This window comes from Sorex fumeus, unplaced genomic scaffold, assembly GCF_029834395.1.
Source record: "Sorex fumeus unplaced genomic scaffold, SorFum_2.1 ptg000063l, whole genome shotgun sequence".
In the NCBI taxonomy this organism is placed as follows: Eukaryota; Metazoa; Chordata; class Mammalia; order Eulipotyphla; family Soricidae; genus Sorex; species Sorex fumeus.
This window is the reverse complement of record NW_026606120.1, coordinates 49373453-49390786: the sequence shown is the minus strand read 5'-3', so window position 1 is coordinate 49390786 and position 17334 is coordinate 49373453. Positions and strand designations below refer to the sequence as shown.

Sequence of the window (17334 nt, the reverse complement as noted above, 5' to 3'; positions counted from 1 at the left end):
AACCCTGCCAGGAGTAATTCCTGAGTGCAGAGCCAGGAGTGAGACCTGTGAACCACCAGGTGTGGCCCAGAAACCAAAAATAAACTAATTAATAAATATTCAGTCTTCCATTATGCAAAGTATGAGCTTTGTCTATTGAACTATCTCTCTGGCCCAGCAACCTAGTTCTATAAGGTAGAGTAGATTATTAGTTATAGATGCTAATTTTCTCTTCTCAAATATATAAATTCATCTAAAACAATTATGAAGTAATGTTTCTTTTAAATTGGTATCCTTTCAGGAGCAGAGAGATAGCACTGCATGTCTTGTACACCGCTGACCCCTGGTTCATTCCCCAGCACTGCATTCTTTCTTACTGTGAATATATTTTGTTTCCTGTTAAGCATAAGATAATTATGTAAGAATCTCAACAGTTCCTTTAGCTTTTTTTGATCTCTTAGCATCTCATTTCATGTTTAGTTTGTCTTTTAGAAAAGTTACAAAAAAATGACTCAAGATCACAGCTGTTTTTTTAAAAACAAAGAATTTGCTTTTTACAGAAAATATTTTTTGTTGGGTCAGTGTTGTTTTTTTCAGAGCTGGAGCCGGTTTACTCCCAGGATTCCTGGAATGTTCTGTCCAGCTATGCTTGAGGGTCTCTAAGCCTGTCCCCATGATCAAACTTGGGGTCTTGCATGTATAGCTCTCCTCTGCCCTAGTTAGTTTCTTGACATATATTATGTGCAAGAGAGTGAATTGAACTTTCTATGGCTTTGTTTTGTTTAAAACGATCTTAAAACTCATGGCCAAGTAAATAGAATTTTAAAATATTATGTTATCGGAACTCCAGACTTTGAACAGATTTGACAAACAACTTGTTCTTTTTATCCCATTTTAGGGTTTTTTGGTGACTTTGAAGAGGTTTTTTTGTTTGTTTTTCTAAATAGGGGGTCAACACCCAGTGTGTTGTTCAGGCTACCAGGTGGTACAAAGCATTTTCTCTACCACTTGAGCTAGCTGTCTGCCCCCAACTTATTCATTTTTTAGTTTTCAAGATGTTAGTTTTGTACCAATTGATTCCCATTTACAATACAGAATCATTTAATAGAACTTGGTTTAGTGAATTTGAGACAGAAAGAAAAGAATGCCAAAAATCGGGGGTAAACAAGCCCTACCAGGACTGCTTCCTGAGCACAGAGCCAGGAGTAAGCCCTGAGCACCACCAGGTATGACCCGAAAACCAAAAGAAAGAAAAAAGCGAAAGAAAAGAACAAAAATTCAGAGTAAAACTTGCTTCTTTCAAGTAGTGGGTTCTTTGGATTACTTTTTCAGTCCCTTCTTCCTCTCCCTTCCATTTGCTGGCAGTGCAATGCCTGATGGTGTGACTTGCACTTTTTTTTTTTTCATCTGTGTTGCTCACCAGGGTAGCATATCAGGTTGAGGTGCTCACACACTCTGCCGAGGTGCTCACTGGGGTTTGCCCTCCTTTCATTTGTGGTGCTTGCCAGAGCCAGACCCTTTCTTTGAGGCACACAGGCAATGGTTGGAGGGCTCAGTGAGTCGCTGTGGTGCCACATGTCTGCCGAAATTCGTGCTCACTGATCATGATGTTGACACATACATTGCTGTGTTGGGGCCAGACCTCACTTCTAGTGCCCCAGATTGCATATCATCAAGAGAGCTGCCAGGCTCAAACAGCAGAACTGCCAGGAGCGTGCTCGACACATTCGGCAGCACCTACATGACCGTTCGCTTGTAAGGCAAGTTGCAGTTTTCATAAACAATGTTTAGGTTCCCAGGCCCCTTCCATAAATATGAAGTCCTTTGTTTTTGTTTTTGTGGTCACACCTGTGGTATTGCTTGGGTGCTCCTCCCAGTTTGAGGTTCACCCCTTGACAGTGCTAGTACAGAACTATGTGGTGGGATGGAATCCAGCCTCCTGCTCAGCCTGCTCTCTGACACCAAATATGACAACTAAAACTGAGACCTCTGTTAAAATATAGATAAAAACTGCTTTGTTTGGTGTTGTTGGGTTTTTTTCCCCTCCTTTGTGATAACGACTCAGTGAGAACCCTAGTACTTGGATGCCTCTGTTCTCTTGTTCATGCTCAGTGTCCCACATTTGTTTTGGTTACCCAGTATCAAAAACATCTTCCTTCCCGAAAATAAGCAAAAGTTGCTAGTTCTGCTGCTTCTGCTGTTTACTAACAACTCACCGTGCAGCCCCAGGGTGCTTTTTCAATTAAACAAAAATAGAAGAAAGGGTGTATTCTTAGTGTGCATATAAATTAACCAGTCTTTGTTTACTTTTACTAGTAGGCACTCAAGTATTTAACAGCCCAAAAATGAATAAACATAGACACACTGGCGTTTTATAGTATGCTACATTTTGACATATTCACACATTTGAATGTGAATTCATGTCTTACGTAGATAGAGATAATGTCTGGTAAAGTGTTTAGGGAACTCCTGAAGCACCTCCTCAGAAATAAATTCAATAAAAATCAGTTTGAAAAATATAGCTTTAAAGAAATGGTACTGCATGTATATTCTAGAAGTACGGTGAATGTAGTTAAGTCTTTCATTTTAGGTCTTCCTCAGTAAACCAATATTGAAAATAGATATAGCTCAGTTTCTACATTAAGCCTAGAAAGTTCATTTAGCTTTTACTTTTACTAGTAGGCACTCTTTGGTTCAGCTACCAATTGAAATCATTTTTTAAAAATTGAGAATAGTTTTAAGATAAAGCATTTCATAAGGAACTGTGGAAGTTTGAGACTTTTTTCCCCCTCTCAGTCAAATAAAATCAGAATGTATAAAGAGCCGGGGCTATAGCTCAGTACTAGAGCCCTTGCGTGTCTGAGGTCCTAAGTTGCATCTCAAGCACTGCAGAGAGTAAATAAATGAGTCTGCTTGACATTACTTTGATAATCTTTTCTATTTAGATTTGTGATTTTGGATTGGCCAGAGTGGAAGAATTAGATGAATCCCGTCATATGACTCAGGAAGTTGTTACTCAGTATTATCGGGCTCCAGAAATCCTGATGGGCAGCCGTCATTACAGCAATGCTATTGACATCTGGTCAGTCGGATGTATTTTTGCAGAACTACTTGGACGAAGAATACTGTTTCAGGCACAGAGTCCCATTCAGCAGGTATGATTTCATGGTAGCTTTAGTTTTCCGTTTTCTTACAGATTTAAAGGAAACCCCCATTTTATGCACACATAGTTGTACTTACTCATTGTAGGTCTAAATTGCTTTTAGAAAATTTAGGTTCACTTAAAATTCAGAAAGTTACGGAGTTAAAGATTACAGAGAGATTCATTTTGTACCTCACAAGTCAAATAGAGGAAGTGTTGGGCTGGAGCGATAGCACAGCGGGTAGGGCATTTGCCTTGCACGCAGCCAACATGGCCTGCACAGGTTCAATTCCCAGCATCCCATATGGTCCCCCGAGCACCGCCAGGAGCAATTCCTGAGTGCATGAGCCAGGAGTAACCCCTGAGCATCACCGGGTGTGACCCAAAAAGCAAAAAAAAAAAAAAAAAAATAGAGGAAGTGTTGATTTTGTTACATGCACTGATGCTTAGCAGCAAAATGATGGGACAATTTGAGCAGGTATAATCTTCCATTGCTAGATCATCTCTTTCTAAGTGGGTCTGATGTGAAGATGAATTTGTTGACTGGATGTGATATATATAGTGCCAGGAATCAAACTCAGGACCTCATGCTCTACTGCTGAGCTATATCCCAGCTCCTAGAATATAAATTGTGAGTGTTGAAAGATACTTACAAATTTAGAAAGAAATACTTCTCACCTTTATTATTGAAATGAAGTACTTAAATATGGCAGGGAATGTGAGAAGCTGATTGGGATGTAGCTGTAGATTATTTGTGGTTTTTGTGGGAAGGAACACTTAGATGCCCAGGAGGCCCAGAGGTCACAGTAATTCCGCCCCCCCCCCCACCACCACCACCACCACCACCCAGAGGGTAAGGGAGCTTGCCTGGCAATGCTCAGGGCTCACTCTTGGTGGTGCTCAGGAGACCGTCTATCAAATGCCGCTTGCTCAGCAAATGCCATCCCTGCCATACTCCAGCCCCTCCATCACCACAGTTTCACATCCTGGAGTGCTGGAGATTATCTCGGGGCTGTACCAAGCAATGCTTGTGTGCTTGGGAATAAGGGATTAAGTTGAGGTTGGTTGTATGCAAGGCATGTGCCTTAAACCCCGTACTATCTCTGGCCCCTCATGATACTATTGATTATTTGTCTCTGTATTAATTTGTTTCTATGCATATTTCTTAGAACTTTTTTTTACTTTTCTTTTTCTTTTTGGTTTTGATTTTGTGCTACATCTGGCTTTGTGCTCAGGCATCATTTCCGACAATGCTTGGGGAACCATATGCAGTGCTAAGGATTGAACCAGGGCCCACCACATGCCTGGCAAGCTTCTTACCCCTGTACTGTCTCTCCAGTCCTTGGATAATTTTTAAATATTTTTTTTGTTTCCACATTTTGTATTAAGGCATTATGATTTACAAAGTTATTCATAGTTAAGGTTTAGACATACAACATTGCAGCCCCAAACTTGAACAATCAAACTTAAATACCCTTTATACATCAACTTTAGCAGAATTGTGTGCATGAAAATAATGCAACAGTATGAGCACCACTAGAATCAGATTGGCTCAGATGCGAGCCTTGCCACTGACACTAAAACTGGTTCTGAAAATTGGGCAGATTAAATTCACTAGTGAAGCTAAAACTAAGGCCTAGAACGTAGACGCACACGACAGGCTGGCAACAAGGCAGCAGCAAATAAGACAAAATTAGTTCCTGCCTTTGTGCGGCTGTCACATGAGACAGAAAATGAAGTATACAAATAAATTTAATCCCAAGTAACGATAACTCTCTGAAGAAAAATTATATTAAGTTAGGGATAAAGAATTATGATGGAGGCGCCGGAGAGATTGTACCACGGGTAGGGCATTTGCCTTGCATGGGGCCGACCTGGGTTTGATCCCTGGCATCCCATACAGTCCCCTGAGCACCACTAGGAGTGATTCCTGAGCGCAAAGCCAGAAATAACCCCTGAGCATCATCTCCAGTGTGATCCAAAAAGCCCAAAGAAAAGACATTAAAGGGGCTGGAGAGATAGAGCACTTGCCTTACACACCAATAAATAAATAAATAAATAAATAAATAAATAATGTGATATAATATAGATATAGAATAGTTCTAGAGAAGGAAATGAAGGGAGTAGCACTGAGGAAAAGCCACAGTCCACAGTCCTCCCGTTGTTCATCGATTTGCTCGAGCAGGCCCAGTAACGTCTCCATTGAAGACTTTGTTGTTACTGTGTTTGGCATATCGAATGCGTCACTGGGAGCTTGCCAGGCTCTCCGAGAGGGGCAGAGGAATCGAACTTGGGTCGGCCATGTTGGCCACTTGTAAGGCAAACGCCTTACCGCTGTGCTGTTGCTCCAGCCCATCTATGTAAAAGGGACAGCCTATTTAATAACCTCTTAAGGGTGTTGGAACTTGATTTTTTGTTTTTGTTTTGGGGCCACACCCAGCAGTGCTCAGGGCTGATTCCTGGCTCTGTGCTCAGGGATCACTCCTGGCAGGGCTCAGGAACCATACAGGATGCTGGGGATCAGACCTAGGTCAGCCGTGTGCAAGACAGGTGCCCTACCCCCTGCACCATCGCTCTAGCCCCCACTCTAAGCATGTTGCGGGGATAGCAGAGCATGTGGATAAGATCAGACAAAAAGCCTGTTCATGGAATCCTGGAAAGAACTTCTCAGTATATCCTGTACAAAGTATGATAGAGGGTTGGAGAGATAATACTGGGTCAAGGAGCAAGGACTGCATGCAGCTAACCTCAGTTCAGTTCCCAGCATTGTAGATGGCCCCCTGAGCACTGTCAGGAGGGACCCCTGAGCACAGAGCCAGGAGAACCCCCAAAACCTGAAAAAACAAAAAGCACAGGAGGGGCCATAGAACTAATAGAGGGGTGTAAGGCACTTGCTTTGCATGTGGCTGACTCCCAGTTTGATCCCTGGCACTGCAGATGGTTCCCTGAGTACTGCTAGGAGTGACCCCAGAGCACAGAGCCAGGAGTAGCCTCATCACATTGCTGTGTATAGCCCAAAGCCCAAAAAACAAAGGTTTTGAACAAAAATTGTTAAGATCTGATTGATCTTTTTTTTTTTAATATGGAGGAGGAGGCCACACACCCAGAAATGCCCAGGTGCTATTTCTGCCTCTTTTCAGAAGCGATCCCTGACTTCTGCCATATATAGTGTAGTGCCCGTGATTTGAATCAGGGTCAGCCATACGCAAGGCAAGCACCTTAACCTCTGTGCTCTCCCTCCAGTATTGACTGATTACTTTTTAAAGATAACCCTGTGCTTTTATAAGTAATTCATACAACCGACAGAAATGGAATTATTTACTTTATGCTCTTTATTGTCAGTTGGTACAATTTAAAATTATGCTGTGATAAACATTTCAATTAATTTCTCTGCTGTACATTCAAATCTTTTCTATAGTTTACACCTTAAGTGTTGAGGTAATGTAATCTAAGGTTGAGCACAAGTGACAATATTTACTATTCAATTTCTTTAGGTAGTTGAAAAGACTTGCCTATAAGACATCAGACTGGGACATGGGAGACTGGCAGACAGGAAAAGTTAAGCAAAAATTAAGGTAGTGTTCAAATCCTTGTTGCTGCTAAAAAAGAATATGTAAAGGAAAGTGAAGAGCAGCGAGCATAGGATTCAGATATCTCATTTTCTAGAGAGAAAGATTTAGGTCTTGAAATTTCCAGTCTGACGTGGCCTCTGCAAGAGAACTCACTTATGTCTGTTACCAGCATATTTTTCACATGAGAAATAAAGACCTCAAATGGGAGGGATTTAACTTCTTAATGGCAGCAGTTATTTCCTCTGTTGCATTTCCCCTCAGTGTCTTTGAGATATTACATGTGTGGTATAAGCAGACTCCATAAAAATGTTTCTCACCCATGGATTTGAAACCTTTGTAGACCTCTTTTTGGATGTTTTCGTGTGTTTTCATTTGTGAGCTGATTCTCTTTCTGTCTTCTGTAGTTGTTAGAGGTCCAAAAGTATCAGCAACTTGCTTTTTTATTCGAGAGGGTGCTGATACTTGTTAAACTTTTACCTCTCATGACCCCTTTTTGCCCAAGAATGTTTTATATGATCTTGAGTATATACATATATGTAAGTAGGTATACAAATGAAACATTTACTGGTAATAAGTCATAAAGAAATTTATTTTAAAACAAAAAGGGTTTTAATTACATGAAGGGCCAGAAAGAACATATAGGGGTTGTGGGCCCACCAAAGTTCCACCCCAGGCACTACATGTCCCCTGAGCACTAGTGGGTATAGTCATAGAGGCCCCCCAAGTATCGCCAAGGTGATCTGGATAATCCCTGGCACCACAGACTCAAGCAGCTGGTCTGGTGGCAGAAAGTTACTAAGGCTTCCTGAGCATTGCTTGGAAGGCTAAAATGAAAAATAAAAACTTACTTGAACTTAGGGCTCGAGTGATAGTACAGCAGGTGAGCGGTGGTCTTGCACATGGCCAACCCAGGTTTATCCCCAGCATCCTATATAGACCCCCGAGCACTTCCAGGAGTAATTCCTAAGCACAGAATCAGGAGTAAGCCCTGAGCATCACTGAGTGTAGACCCAAAACAAAATAAAACCCTTATTTGACCCCATGGAGTTGTGGCCCACAGTTTAGAATGCTAGAGAGGTCTTGGGCATTTTGGTGGTAAAGACTATTAAAGTCAACACCATTGAAAACACATTCTGTTAACTAAAATAAATTTTATATAGGAAAAAAGAAAAGAGGCTAGGATTTAAATAAGTGCAAAATTAGTGCTTCGTATTTAGCAATCCCAAAACCAAGAAAAGAAATATTATCTAGGTAAGAATTTTTCATTACAGGGACCAGAAAGATAATACAGCCAGTAAGGCTCTTGCCTTGCACACAACTGACCCTGGTTTGATCCTTAATACCCATAAGATTCCCTGAGCCCCACCAGTAGTGATTTCTGAGCACAGAGCCAGGAATAAGGCCTGAGCACTGCCAGATGTGGTCCTAACCCCCCTGGTTATCTGTAGCTGGAATAAAAAGAATTTTTTTTTTCTGGGGTAATCCAAACGAAATGCTATTGCTAATTAGGTTATTAAGGTAGAACAATTGTGATTCTCCAGAAAATTGCTATGGCAATGTGCTTATGTGTAGCACTGCACTGTTGCACTGTCCTCCCGTTGTTCGTCGATTTGCTTGAGTGGGCATCAGTAACGTCTCACAACAAATTGTGAGACTTGTTGTTAACTGTTTTTGGCATATCGAATACAACACAGGGAGCTTGCCAGGCTTTGCCGTGCAAGCGAGATACTCTCGGTAGCTTGCCGGGCTCTCCAAGAGGGGCGGAGGAATCGAACCCAGGTCAGCTGCGTGCAAGGCAAACGCCTTACCCCCTGTGCTGTCGCTCCAGCCCTTATCTAAAAAGTGCTTATCTGAAAAAACTTAATCTGTGAGAAGATATTTATTAGTCACTTGTCAGACCCACCTGGTCAGATGTGACCATTGCAGTGTCATTGTTTTCTAATTGCCCTAGTTTCCTGCCAGTGTAAGAGATTTCTAGCATATATTGGATATGAAGGTGGCCCCTGGCCCAAACATTGATAGCTTAGTTTTCAGTTCCATTGTGAATGTCCTGAGAGTTTCACTAACACCACTTCCTGATTTGTAAATTAGCTCCATAATGAGCCTGAATTTGTTTTAACTATCAGACTCCTTTTTTTTTCTTTTTTTTTCTTTTTGGGTAACACCCAGCGATGTACAGGGGTTACTCCTGGCTCTGCACTCAGGAATTACTCCTGTCAGTGCTTAGGGGGACCATGTGGGGTGCTGGGAATCGAACCTGAGTCAGCCGCGTGCCAGGCAAACGCCCTACCCGCTGTGCTATCGCTCCATCCCCAGACTCCCGTTTCTTTTTTTTTTTTTTTTTGCTTTTTGGGTCACACCTGGCGAAGCACAGGGGTCACTCCTGGTTCTACACTCAGGAATTACCCCTGGCGGTGCTTAGGGGACCATATGGAATGCTGGGAATTGAACCCGGGTCGCCCGCGTGCAAGGCAAACGCCCTACCCGCCGTGCTATCACTCCAGCCCCCATCCCATTTCTTAATTGTTTGAAAAGAACAGTATCTTTCAGCAAAATAGCCATCTTATCTACCCTTGCACAATTCATAGATGCTGTATTGTCCAGACACGGGGTAAGTAGACGGACTTCTAAATTAATCTAGCCTTAGATAGTCATACTTATCAAAATATTTTTCTTATTCTGTTTTTTTTTCTGTACTCCCCAAAATGAAAACAGGAGAGGTTACCTTTTTTAGGAGTTGGCGCTCATCCTGAAGGCTGGTCTAATAACAAAGCTGTGGAGAGATTACCTTTCTTAAGAGTTGGTGCTCATCCTTAAGGCTGGTCTAAGAGTGATAATAAAGCTGTTTCCATGAACTTACTATCACTATGTATCTCCTATTGCCTTGTAGTTGGATTTGATCACGGATCTCTTGGGCACACCATCACTGGAAGCAATGAGGACGGCTTGTGAAGGCGCTAAGGCACACATACTCAGGGGTCCTCATAAACAGGTAAAAGGAGAGAGAGGATCTGTACCTGGGAACCGTTACTTTCATTGAGGTTTCCCTTTCAGCAGAGAATATCTAAACAAAAACACAATTTGTTATTTTTCATATTTTTTTTCATGTACTGGCTATAAGAAAGTGTTTATCAAACCAAATAAAATATGATAATTCCCAGTGTCATGAGGAGAAAGTAATTTTTTCAGCTGATCAGTGGCCCTGGTGTTTCTGTTTTGTCTCCTTATTTTGACATGTGTGAGAAGTTACAGGAGGTGCAGCTTTTTGGCCTCGGTGCTGTAACATAGTTCCATGTATATTAAGATGTCTTTTCCAAGTACCGAGCTGATATGCCTGATTTAATTTGTTTCAGTCAGGACTTTGAAGCTGTCTCCAGTGCACCCCTGCCACTAACACACCACCAGATATTGTTGTTAGAAGTATGAAGAGGGATTGCGAGATTTCCACTCGTATTATTGATTTCCTGCAACCAGCCAAGTCATTGCTAAGAAAGACAAGATGTTCTTTCTCTGCATCCTTCTGACTTAGCAGCACTTGTTAGATGCATTTTTTTAGATGCATTTTTCTAATCTTTGGACAGAACAACTTAATGATACGAAGAGTAAAGGGAATATTTTTCTTAGGAACAACAAAATTAAATAGGAGATGGAAGGCCTGAAAAGGAAGGTCCAGTAACTAGTTTTCCTGGCTCTCCCTGCTTTCTCTCTCTTTTTTTCTTTTTCTTTTTTCCTCTTTTTTTTGGGGGGGAGGGGGTGGTTTTAGTACTTGCTTCTGCTCTGTATTCAGGAACCATACATGTAGGGTGTCCGAGATCCAACCAGGGTCAGCTGTGTGCAAGGTGAGCACAGTACTCATACCCACTGTCGCACTGGCCCCTTTTCCTTGTCTCTTTTAAATTGAGTCTAGGTTATTGGTCTTTAGGTTGACTCACTGAACAAATGGGGGCTGGAGCGATAGCACAGTGGGTAGGGCATTTGCCTTGCATGCGGCCAACCTGGCCAAGCCGGGTTCGATTCCTCCGCCCCTCTCGGAGAGCCCGGCAAGCTACCAAGAGTATCTCGCCCGCACGGCAAAGCCTGGCAAGCTCCCCATGGCGTATTCGATATGCCAGACACAGTAACAACAAGTCTCACGATGGAGACATTACTGGGCCTGCTTGAGCAAATCGATGAACAACAGGAGGACTGTGCTTTTAAATTGAGTCTAGGTTATTGGTCATTAGGTTGACTCACTGAACAGATGGGGGCGGGAGCGATAGCACAGCAGGTAGGGCGTTTGCCTTGAATGTAGCCAACCCAGCCGACCCAGGTTCTATTCCTCAGTCCCTCTTGGAGAGCCCGGCAAGCTACCAAGAGTATTTCGCCCGCATGGCAAAGCGTGGCAAGCTACCCATGACGTATTCGATATGCCAAACGCAGTAACAAGTTTCACAATGGAGACATTACTGGGCCCACTCAAGCAAATCGATGAACAACAGGAGGACAGTGACAGTGACTGAACAAATTACAGACCTGGTGTTTGATATGTCCCTTAAATGAGCAGCTGGCCATTTGGTCAAAACCTCGACTTCTCATTGTAACTCCCTGTCTGTAATTTTAGTGGGTAAAGTGTATGATCTTCTGAAACCAGCTTGAATTAGCAGATATAGATGCTGTAGTCCCCTGCATCCCACCAACTCCGTTTCAGATTCATAGCGCCTGGAATAGTCACTGAACACTACCTGATGTGACCCAGCCCTGTAAAAGAGGAAAGCACAAAGTGCCTTTTCTAGACTGAAATGAACTTTAGCCTTGTATTTAATGTATTTGTGGTTTGTATTTCTCTAAAGGAAGCTAAGATCAGCAGATATTATTTTAATCTCAAGTGGCCTTATATCTAGTCATTTGGTTTTCATAAGTTCCCCTCTCATATTCAGTCCTCCTCAGATCTTACAAATTTTGCCTTCTAATTTGATTTTCATCCCCCATTTAGGATAGAACTTGGGAATTGTTTGTTTACATATCTTTTTTTTTTTCCGCCCACCAGAAAGATCTTACTTGAGGCTGGAGGGAACAGTACAGCAGATCAAGCGTTTGCCTTTGATGCAAGCTGATCTGGGTTCAAGTCCTGATACCCCATATTGTCCCTTGGGCATGGCCAGAAGTGGTCCTGAGCACAGAGCCAGGAGTAAGTCCTGAGCATAGCTGAGTGTGGCCTAAAAACAAAACAAAGAGGTCTTAGTCATATTGTTGCACCAGCACCTAGCCCAAGGCCCCACCATTTGGTGGGTGTTAGATGATTCACAGGAGTGTTGATAGGTGGCAAGAATGCTGGTGCAGTCTCCCAGATGAAGGTTCAAGTGACCTAACCAAGACTCTGATGGCCAAGTTAGAGCTTAAGCCTGTGTCTAGTATTCTCTCCCCTGAACTTTATCTTCATTGTAGAAACAGAATGAGGATAGATTCACTTGGAAAATGGAAAGGAAACAGTTGCTCATAAAGGCCAAGGAAATAACATAGGGACCAAGAGTGCACAGGACCTTGATTCAGTCCCCTGATTCTCATGACCCAGCCCCAGCTCTGCCGCACGTGTCCCTGCTGGCCATCAGCACCATATTCTCAGATCTTGGCATCAGACTATCTAGCCCAGTTGGCCAAACTTTGCTTCGAGTGGCTCCCTATCCTTCCGAGCATTTGGTAGGCAAAAATAAATAAATAAAATTAAAACCATTGCTTGCTGTGAAATAGTTTAGTGGTAAGAATTTACTGGAATTTGGAGCTGGAGAGATAGCACAGTGGGCAGGGTGCTTGCCTTATATGCAGCTGACCCAGTTTCTATCCTCAGCAAATCGTATGATCCTCTAGGCCCTCCAGGAGTGATCCCTGAGTGCAGAGCCAGGAGTAATCCCTGAGCATCATTGGATGTGGTCCAAAAACAAATTCAACTAGACTAGAATTCAACTGCCAAGTAGTCGAAAATATGAGAGCAATTCATAGTTAAATCAAGAATTTGAGTCTGAGAGAGTGTACAGGAGGCAAGATATTTGCCTTGCAAGTGACTGAGCCTGGTTTGATCTCAGCACCCTATATGGGTTCCTAAACACCATCAGGAGTGACCTCTGAGCACCACTGGGTGTGGGGGGAAAAAACACCATTAAAAAAAAAATCTGAATCTAAGATATCAAGAAAACACATCAAAGAATATGTCTTGGGGCTGGAGCGATAGCACAGCAGGTAGGGCATTTGCCTTGCACACAGCCAAGATGGCCGATACAGGTTCGATTCCCAGCATCCCATATGGTCCCCCGAGCACTGCCAGGAGTGATTCCTGAGTGCATGAGCCAGGAGTAACCCCTGAGCATCGCCAGGTGTGACCCAAAAAGAAAAAAAAAAAAAAGAATATGTCTTTAACTTTTAAGTTTTGTCATCTTTGATTCCCATGCATTTGTATAAAGAGTTACTACATTGTAGTTTGAAACTGTAAAGTATGGCCTGAGTTGGGATTGCAACATTGGCTCTGCATGGTTATCATTCTTTTTTAGAAATCATAGGGGAGTGGCTGGAACAGTAGTACAACCAGTAGGGCACCTGCCTTGTACGCAGCAAACATGGATCTAATACCCAGCACCCCATATGGTTCCCCAGTGCTGCCAGGAGTAAGCCCTGAGCACTGTTGTGTATGGCCAAAACTCAGAAAAACATTCATTCATGAGGGTATATACACACCATTATTAATTGCAGCACTCAGTACAATAGCAAAATTTGGAACCAACCTAGATGTCCAATAACAGATCACTGGGTCATAACGATGTATAATATACACAGTGGAACACTACGCTGTAGAACCTGAATAGAACTAGAAGATACATGTTCAATGAAATAAGCCAGAAGAAGGATTAACACAGGATGAGAACACTCAAATGTGGTATTTAGAGTAACTTGATGAAGAAATGCAGTGGTTTAAAGGGGGAGAATGCCTAGATCACCCTTGACCTCAAATTATAGGGAGGAAAAGAGTGGAGGGTGGAGGGAGAGGATACAGATACGGGGGCAAGGGTCAGTGTACATCAGTGGTGTTAAAGAACAATAGAGCTAACTATCCAAATCTCAGTCAGCAATACCGAAGTCATGAGACCCAAACTTAAATAAACAAACTTATAAAGGCACCTCTCGAGATGGCAGGCTGGGCTGGGGGTGGGGGGTCATAGGGGAAACTTGGAGGGACATTGACACTGGTAGCGGTATCAGTGTTGGAACATTATATGTCTAAAACTGAACTATGAATAACTGTAAATCCCGGTGCTTTCATAAGACAAAATTTGGGAAAAAATAAAAATATTAGGAAAATATCTGTAAATTAAGTTACAAATTAAAGTGACTCCAGACTTCCCCCTGTGCCCCCACATCTTGATTAATACAAATCACCATACAGCTACACTAGACTTGCATCTTTTTAAGAAGAAATCTCTATCTGCAAACATAAATGCGTGCACTGGAATGCATTTATAGGAATGATAGGAATGCCTACAAACATTTGAGTATTGTCTACATATGGGGGTCTCTGCACAAAATGGTTACAGTCTAAAGTCATTCTATGAAGTCCTATAAAGTCTCATATCATTTTAGACTTAAGTAAACATAAGAGATCATTAATTTTAACCTCCTCGTTTTATAAATAAGAATGCTGACAGTCAGTTGATGGGGAAGTGGGGGGCGCTGATGCCAGGATCTCAGGGCCTCACATGTGCATGCTGGTGCTACATGGCTGTGTTAGGGAAAAATATGTAAAACACCCGATAGTAATATGTCACTGCAATATTCTGAGGCTATGATCAAGACATAAGTAAACTGTCAGTGATACTTGTGTGACATAGGGCAGGCATGCCATCAGGCAGTGAAATAAGCCTCTGAGCTCTATGGCTTCTCAGGCTCATCAGAGCCATTTCCCTGCCAAAGAGCAAGCAGTTAGGTATCGCTATGTGAATATATATATATATATATACATATACATATATATATACACATATATATATATATATGCCTGCCACTTCTGAAGGAGTGAGAAATCTCTGCTAATGGCAATTGAGGTGGAACCAGCAAAAGCTCTGGCATATTTCTTAGAAGATAGTGTTCATGCTTTAATGTCCTGTAGTTCCTTTAGTACCAGTGTTTTAGCACCTTCTCTAATTTTGCTGTATGCATGTTTTTTACTTTGCACAGTTAAACATGTTTAATTTTGCATGTGGCAAAAGCTTTACTTTTTTTTTTTCCCTCCAATTCCTTGATATGTTTGGACTTCCTTATATTACAGTATAAGCTAACAGAAGCTCTATTTATAGAATTATCTTTTATTTTTGGTAGGCTGTATTGTACCTTGACCTACAGTTGGTATCATGCAATAGAATATATTCTATTGAAATGAAGGACTGCTGTTGCTTTTGAAGATTGGTTAATGAGGGGAATACTTGAGTTTAGACTTTTGTGCACATCTCTTTTGAATGGTTACTTGTCATAAATTGGCTTGCATGCCACAACTACGTATATAAAGACTCACATGTTTGAATTTTTTTGTTTTTCTCACAGCCATCTCTTCCTGTACTTTACACCCTGTCTAGCCAGGCTACACATGAAGCTGTTCATCTCCTTTGCAGGATGTTGGTCTTTGATCCAGTAAGTCGTGTTTGTTTTCCTTCTAATGAATTAAAAGTACATGCATCCTAAGTAAAACATCCTGACTCTGAATAGATGGATGTGTTTAAACAAACAGTGACTCTTCAAAAGATGAACTTAACTACCCTCTCTTCACAAGAATCATACTCATTCATCACACTGAATCTTTATTATGAACTTAGAAGAAATAGTCCAGGTAAAGAGAAGTAGGGAACTGTATCATGCTTGCCTTGAGTGCTGCCAACCCTAATTTGATCCCTGGCATCCCATATGGTCCCTGAACTTTGTCAGCAGTTACTCCTGAGTACAGAGCCAGGGATAACCTCTGGGCATCACCAGGGGTAGCCCCAAAACCCAAAAAGAGAAGAAGAATTTTACCATCCTTATTTGTTTTTTTTTTTTTTCCCCTTTATTTTATTTTATTTTTTTTAAAGTTGTAGATTTACAATTTTTTGTGCTTTGGTTTCAATTATACAATGATCAGATACCCATCCCTCCACCAGTGCCCATTTTCCACCACCATGGATAATATCCCTCCCACCCCCATCCCCCCATCCCCCCGTCTCTGTGGCAGGGCAATCCCCTGTGTTCTCTCTCTCCTTTTGGGTGTTGTGGTCTGCAAAAGAGGCATTGAGTGGCAAACATGTTCAGTCCATAGTCTACTTTCGACATGCATCTCCCCTCCTGGGAGGATCCTCCAAACATCCTTTATTTGGTGCTCCCTTCTCTATCTGAATAGCCCTTTCCTCTAGGATACCCGGCTGGCCTCTAAGTTATGGAGTAATCCTCCTGGTGCTGATCTCAGCTATTCTTGGGTATTAATCTCATACTTTGTTACTTTATATCCCCCAGATGAATGCAATCTTTCTATGTCTATCCCTCTCTTTCTGACTCATTTCGCTTAGCATGATACTTTCCATATTGTACCACTTGTATGTAAATTTCATGACTTCATCTTTTCTAAGAGCTACATAGTACTCCATTGTGTAGATGTACCAAAGTTTCTTTAACCAGTCATCTGTTCTTGGGCATTCAGGTTTCTTCCAGTTTCTGGCTATTGTAAAGAGGGCTGCAATGAACAAACAAGTGCAGATGTCACTTCGACTATACATTTTTGCCTCTCTGGGATATATTCCCAGGAGTGGTATTGCTGGGTCAAATGGGAGCTCAATTTCTAATTTTTTGAGAATCGTCCATACTGTTTTCCAGAAGGGCTGAACCAGTCGGCATTCCCACCAACAGTGAAGGAGTGTCCCTTTCTCGCCACAACCACGCCAGCATCGGTTGCTTTTGTTCTTTTGAATGTGGGCCAGTCTCTGAGGTGTGAGATGGTATCTCATTGTGGTTTTGATCTGCATCTCCCTGATGATTAATGATGTAGAGCATTTTCTCATGTGCTTTTTTGCCATTCGGATTTCTTCTTTGAGAAAGTTTCTGTTCATTTCATTGCCCCATTTTTGGATGGGGTTGGATGTTTTCTTCTTGTGGAGTTTAACCAGTATTTTGTATATCCTGGATATCAACCCCTTGTCAGATGTGTATTCGGTGAATATCCTTTCCCATTCTGTAGACTGTCTTTGTATTTTGGTCACTGTTTCTTTGAAGGTGCAGAAGCTTCTTAGTTTAAGATAGTCCCATTTGTCTATCTCTGTTTTCACTTGCTACCATCCTTATTTGTAAGATGAATTTGACACCGAGTTAAATCGGAAGGAGAAAATTCACATTAATTGAAGTTGCCCATTATATTGCATAAGGAAATGTTTATCTTGGGTTGTTGAAATGGTAGCTTTTCCAGATGCCATTTATAGACTTGATGCTTCTGGGGAAAAGTACAGCTCTTAATTAATTCATTTATCCAAAGAATATTTATTATTTACTTCTCTGCCAATAGTTTGCCAGAGAAGACTCAGAACTGAAAGCTTTCAGAAAATAAAATTATGTATGTTCAGAGTACAAGGACATCAGGTATTTAAATGGGAGAGTGAGGTACAT

The 17334-nt window shown here is 41.8% G+C and overlaps 1 protein-coding gene across 1 annotated transcript in view; it reads left to right on the top strand.

The window, feature by feature from the left end:
* NLK (nemo like kinase) overlaps nt 1-17334 on the top strand; it is a 149035-nt gene that overhangs the window by 118991 nt on the left and 12710 nt on the right. The window contains exons 6-8 of the mRNA XM_056126866.1: nt 2925-3134; nt 9584-9685; nt 15256-15342. Coding sequence (XP_055982841.1) covers nt 2925-3134; nt 9584-9685; nt 15256-15342 — 399 coding nt within the window. The remainder of the gene's footprint in view (nt 1-2924; nt 3135-9583; nt 9686-15255; nt 15343-17334) is intronic.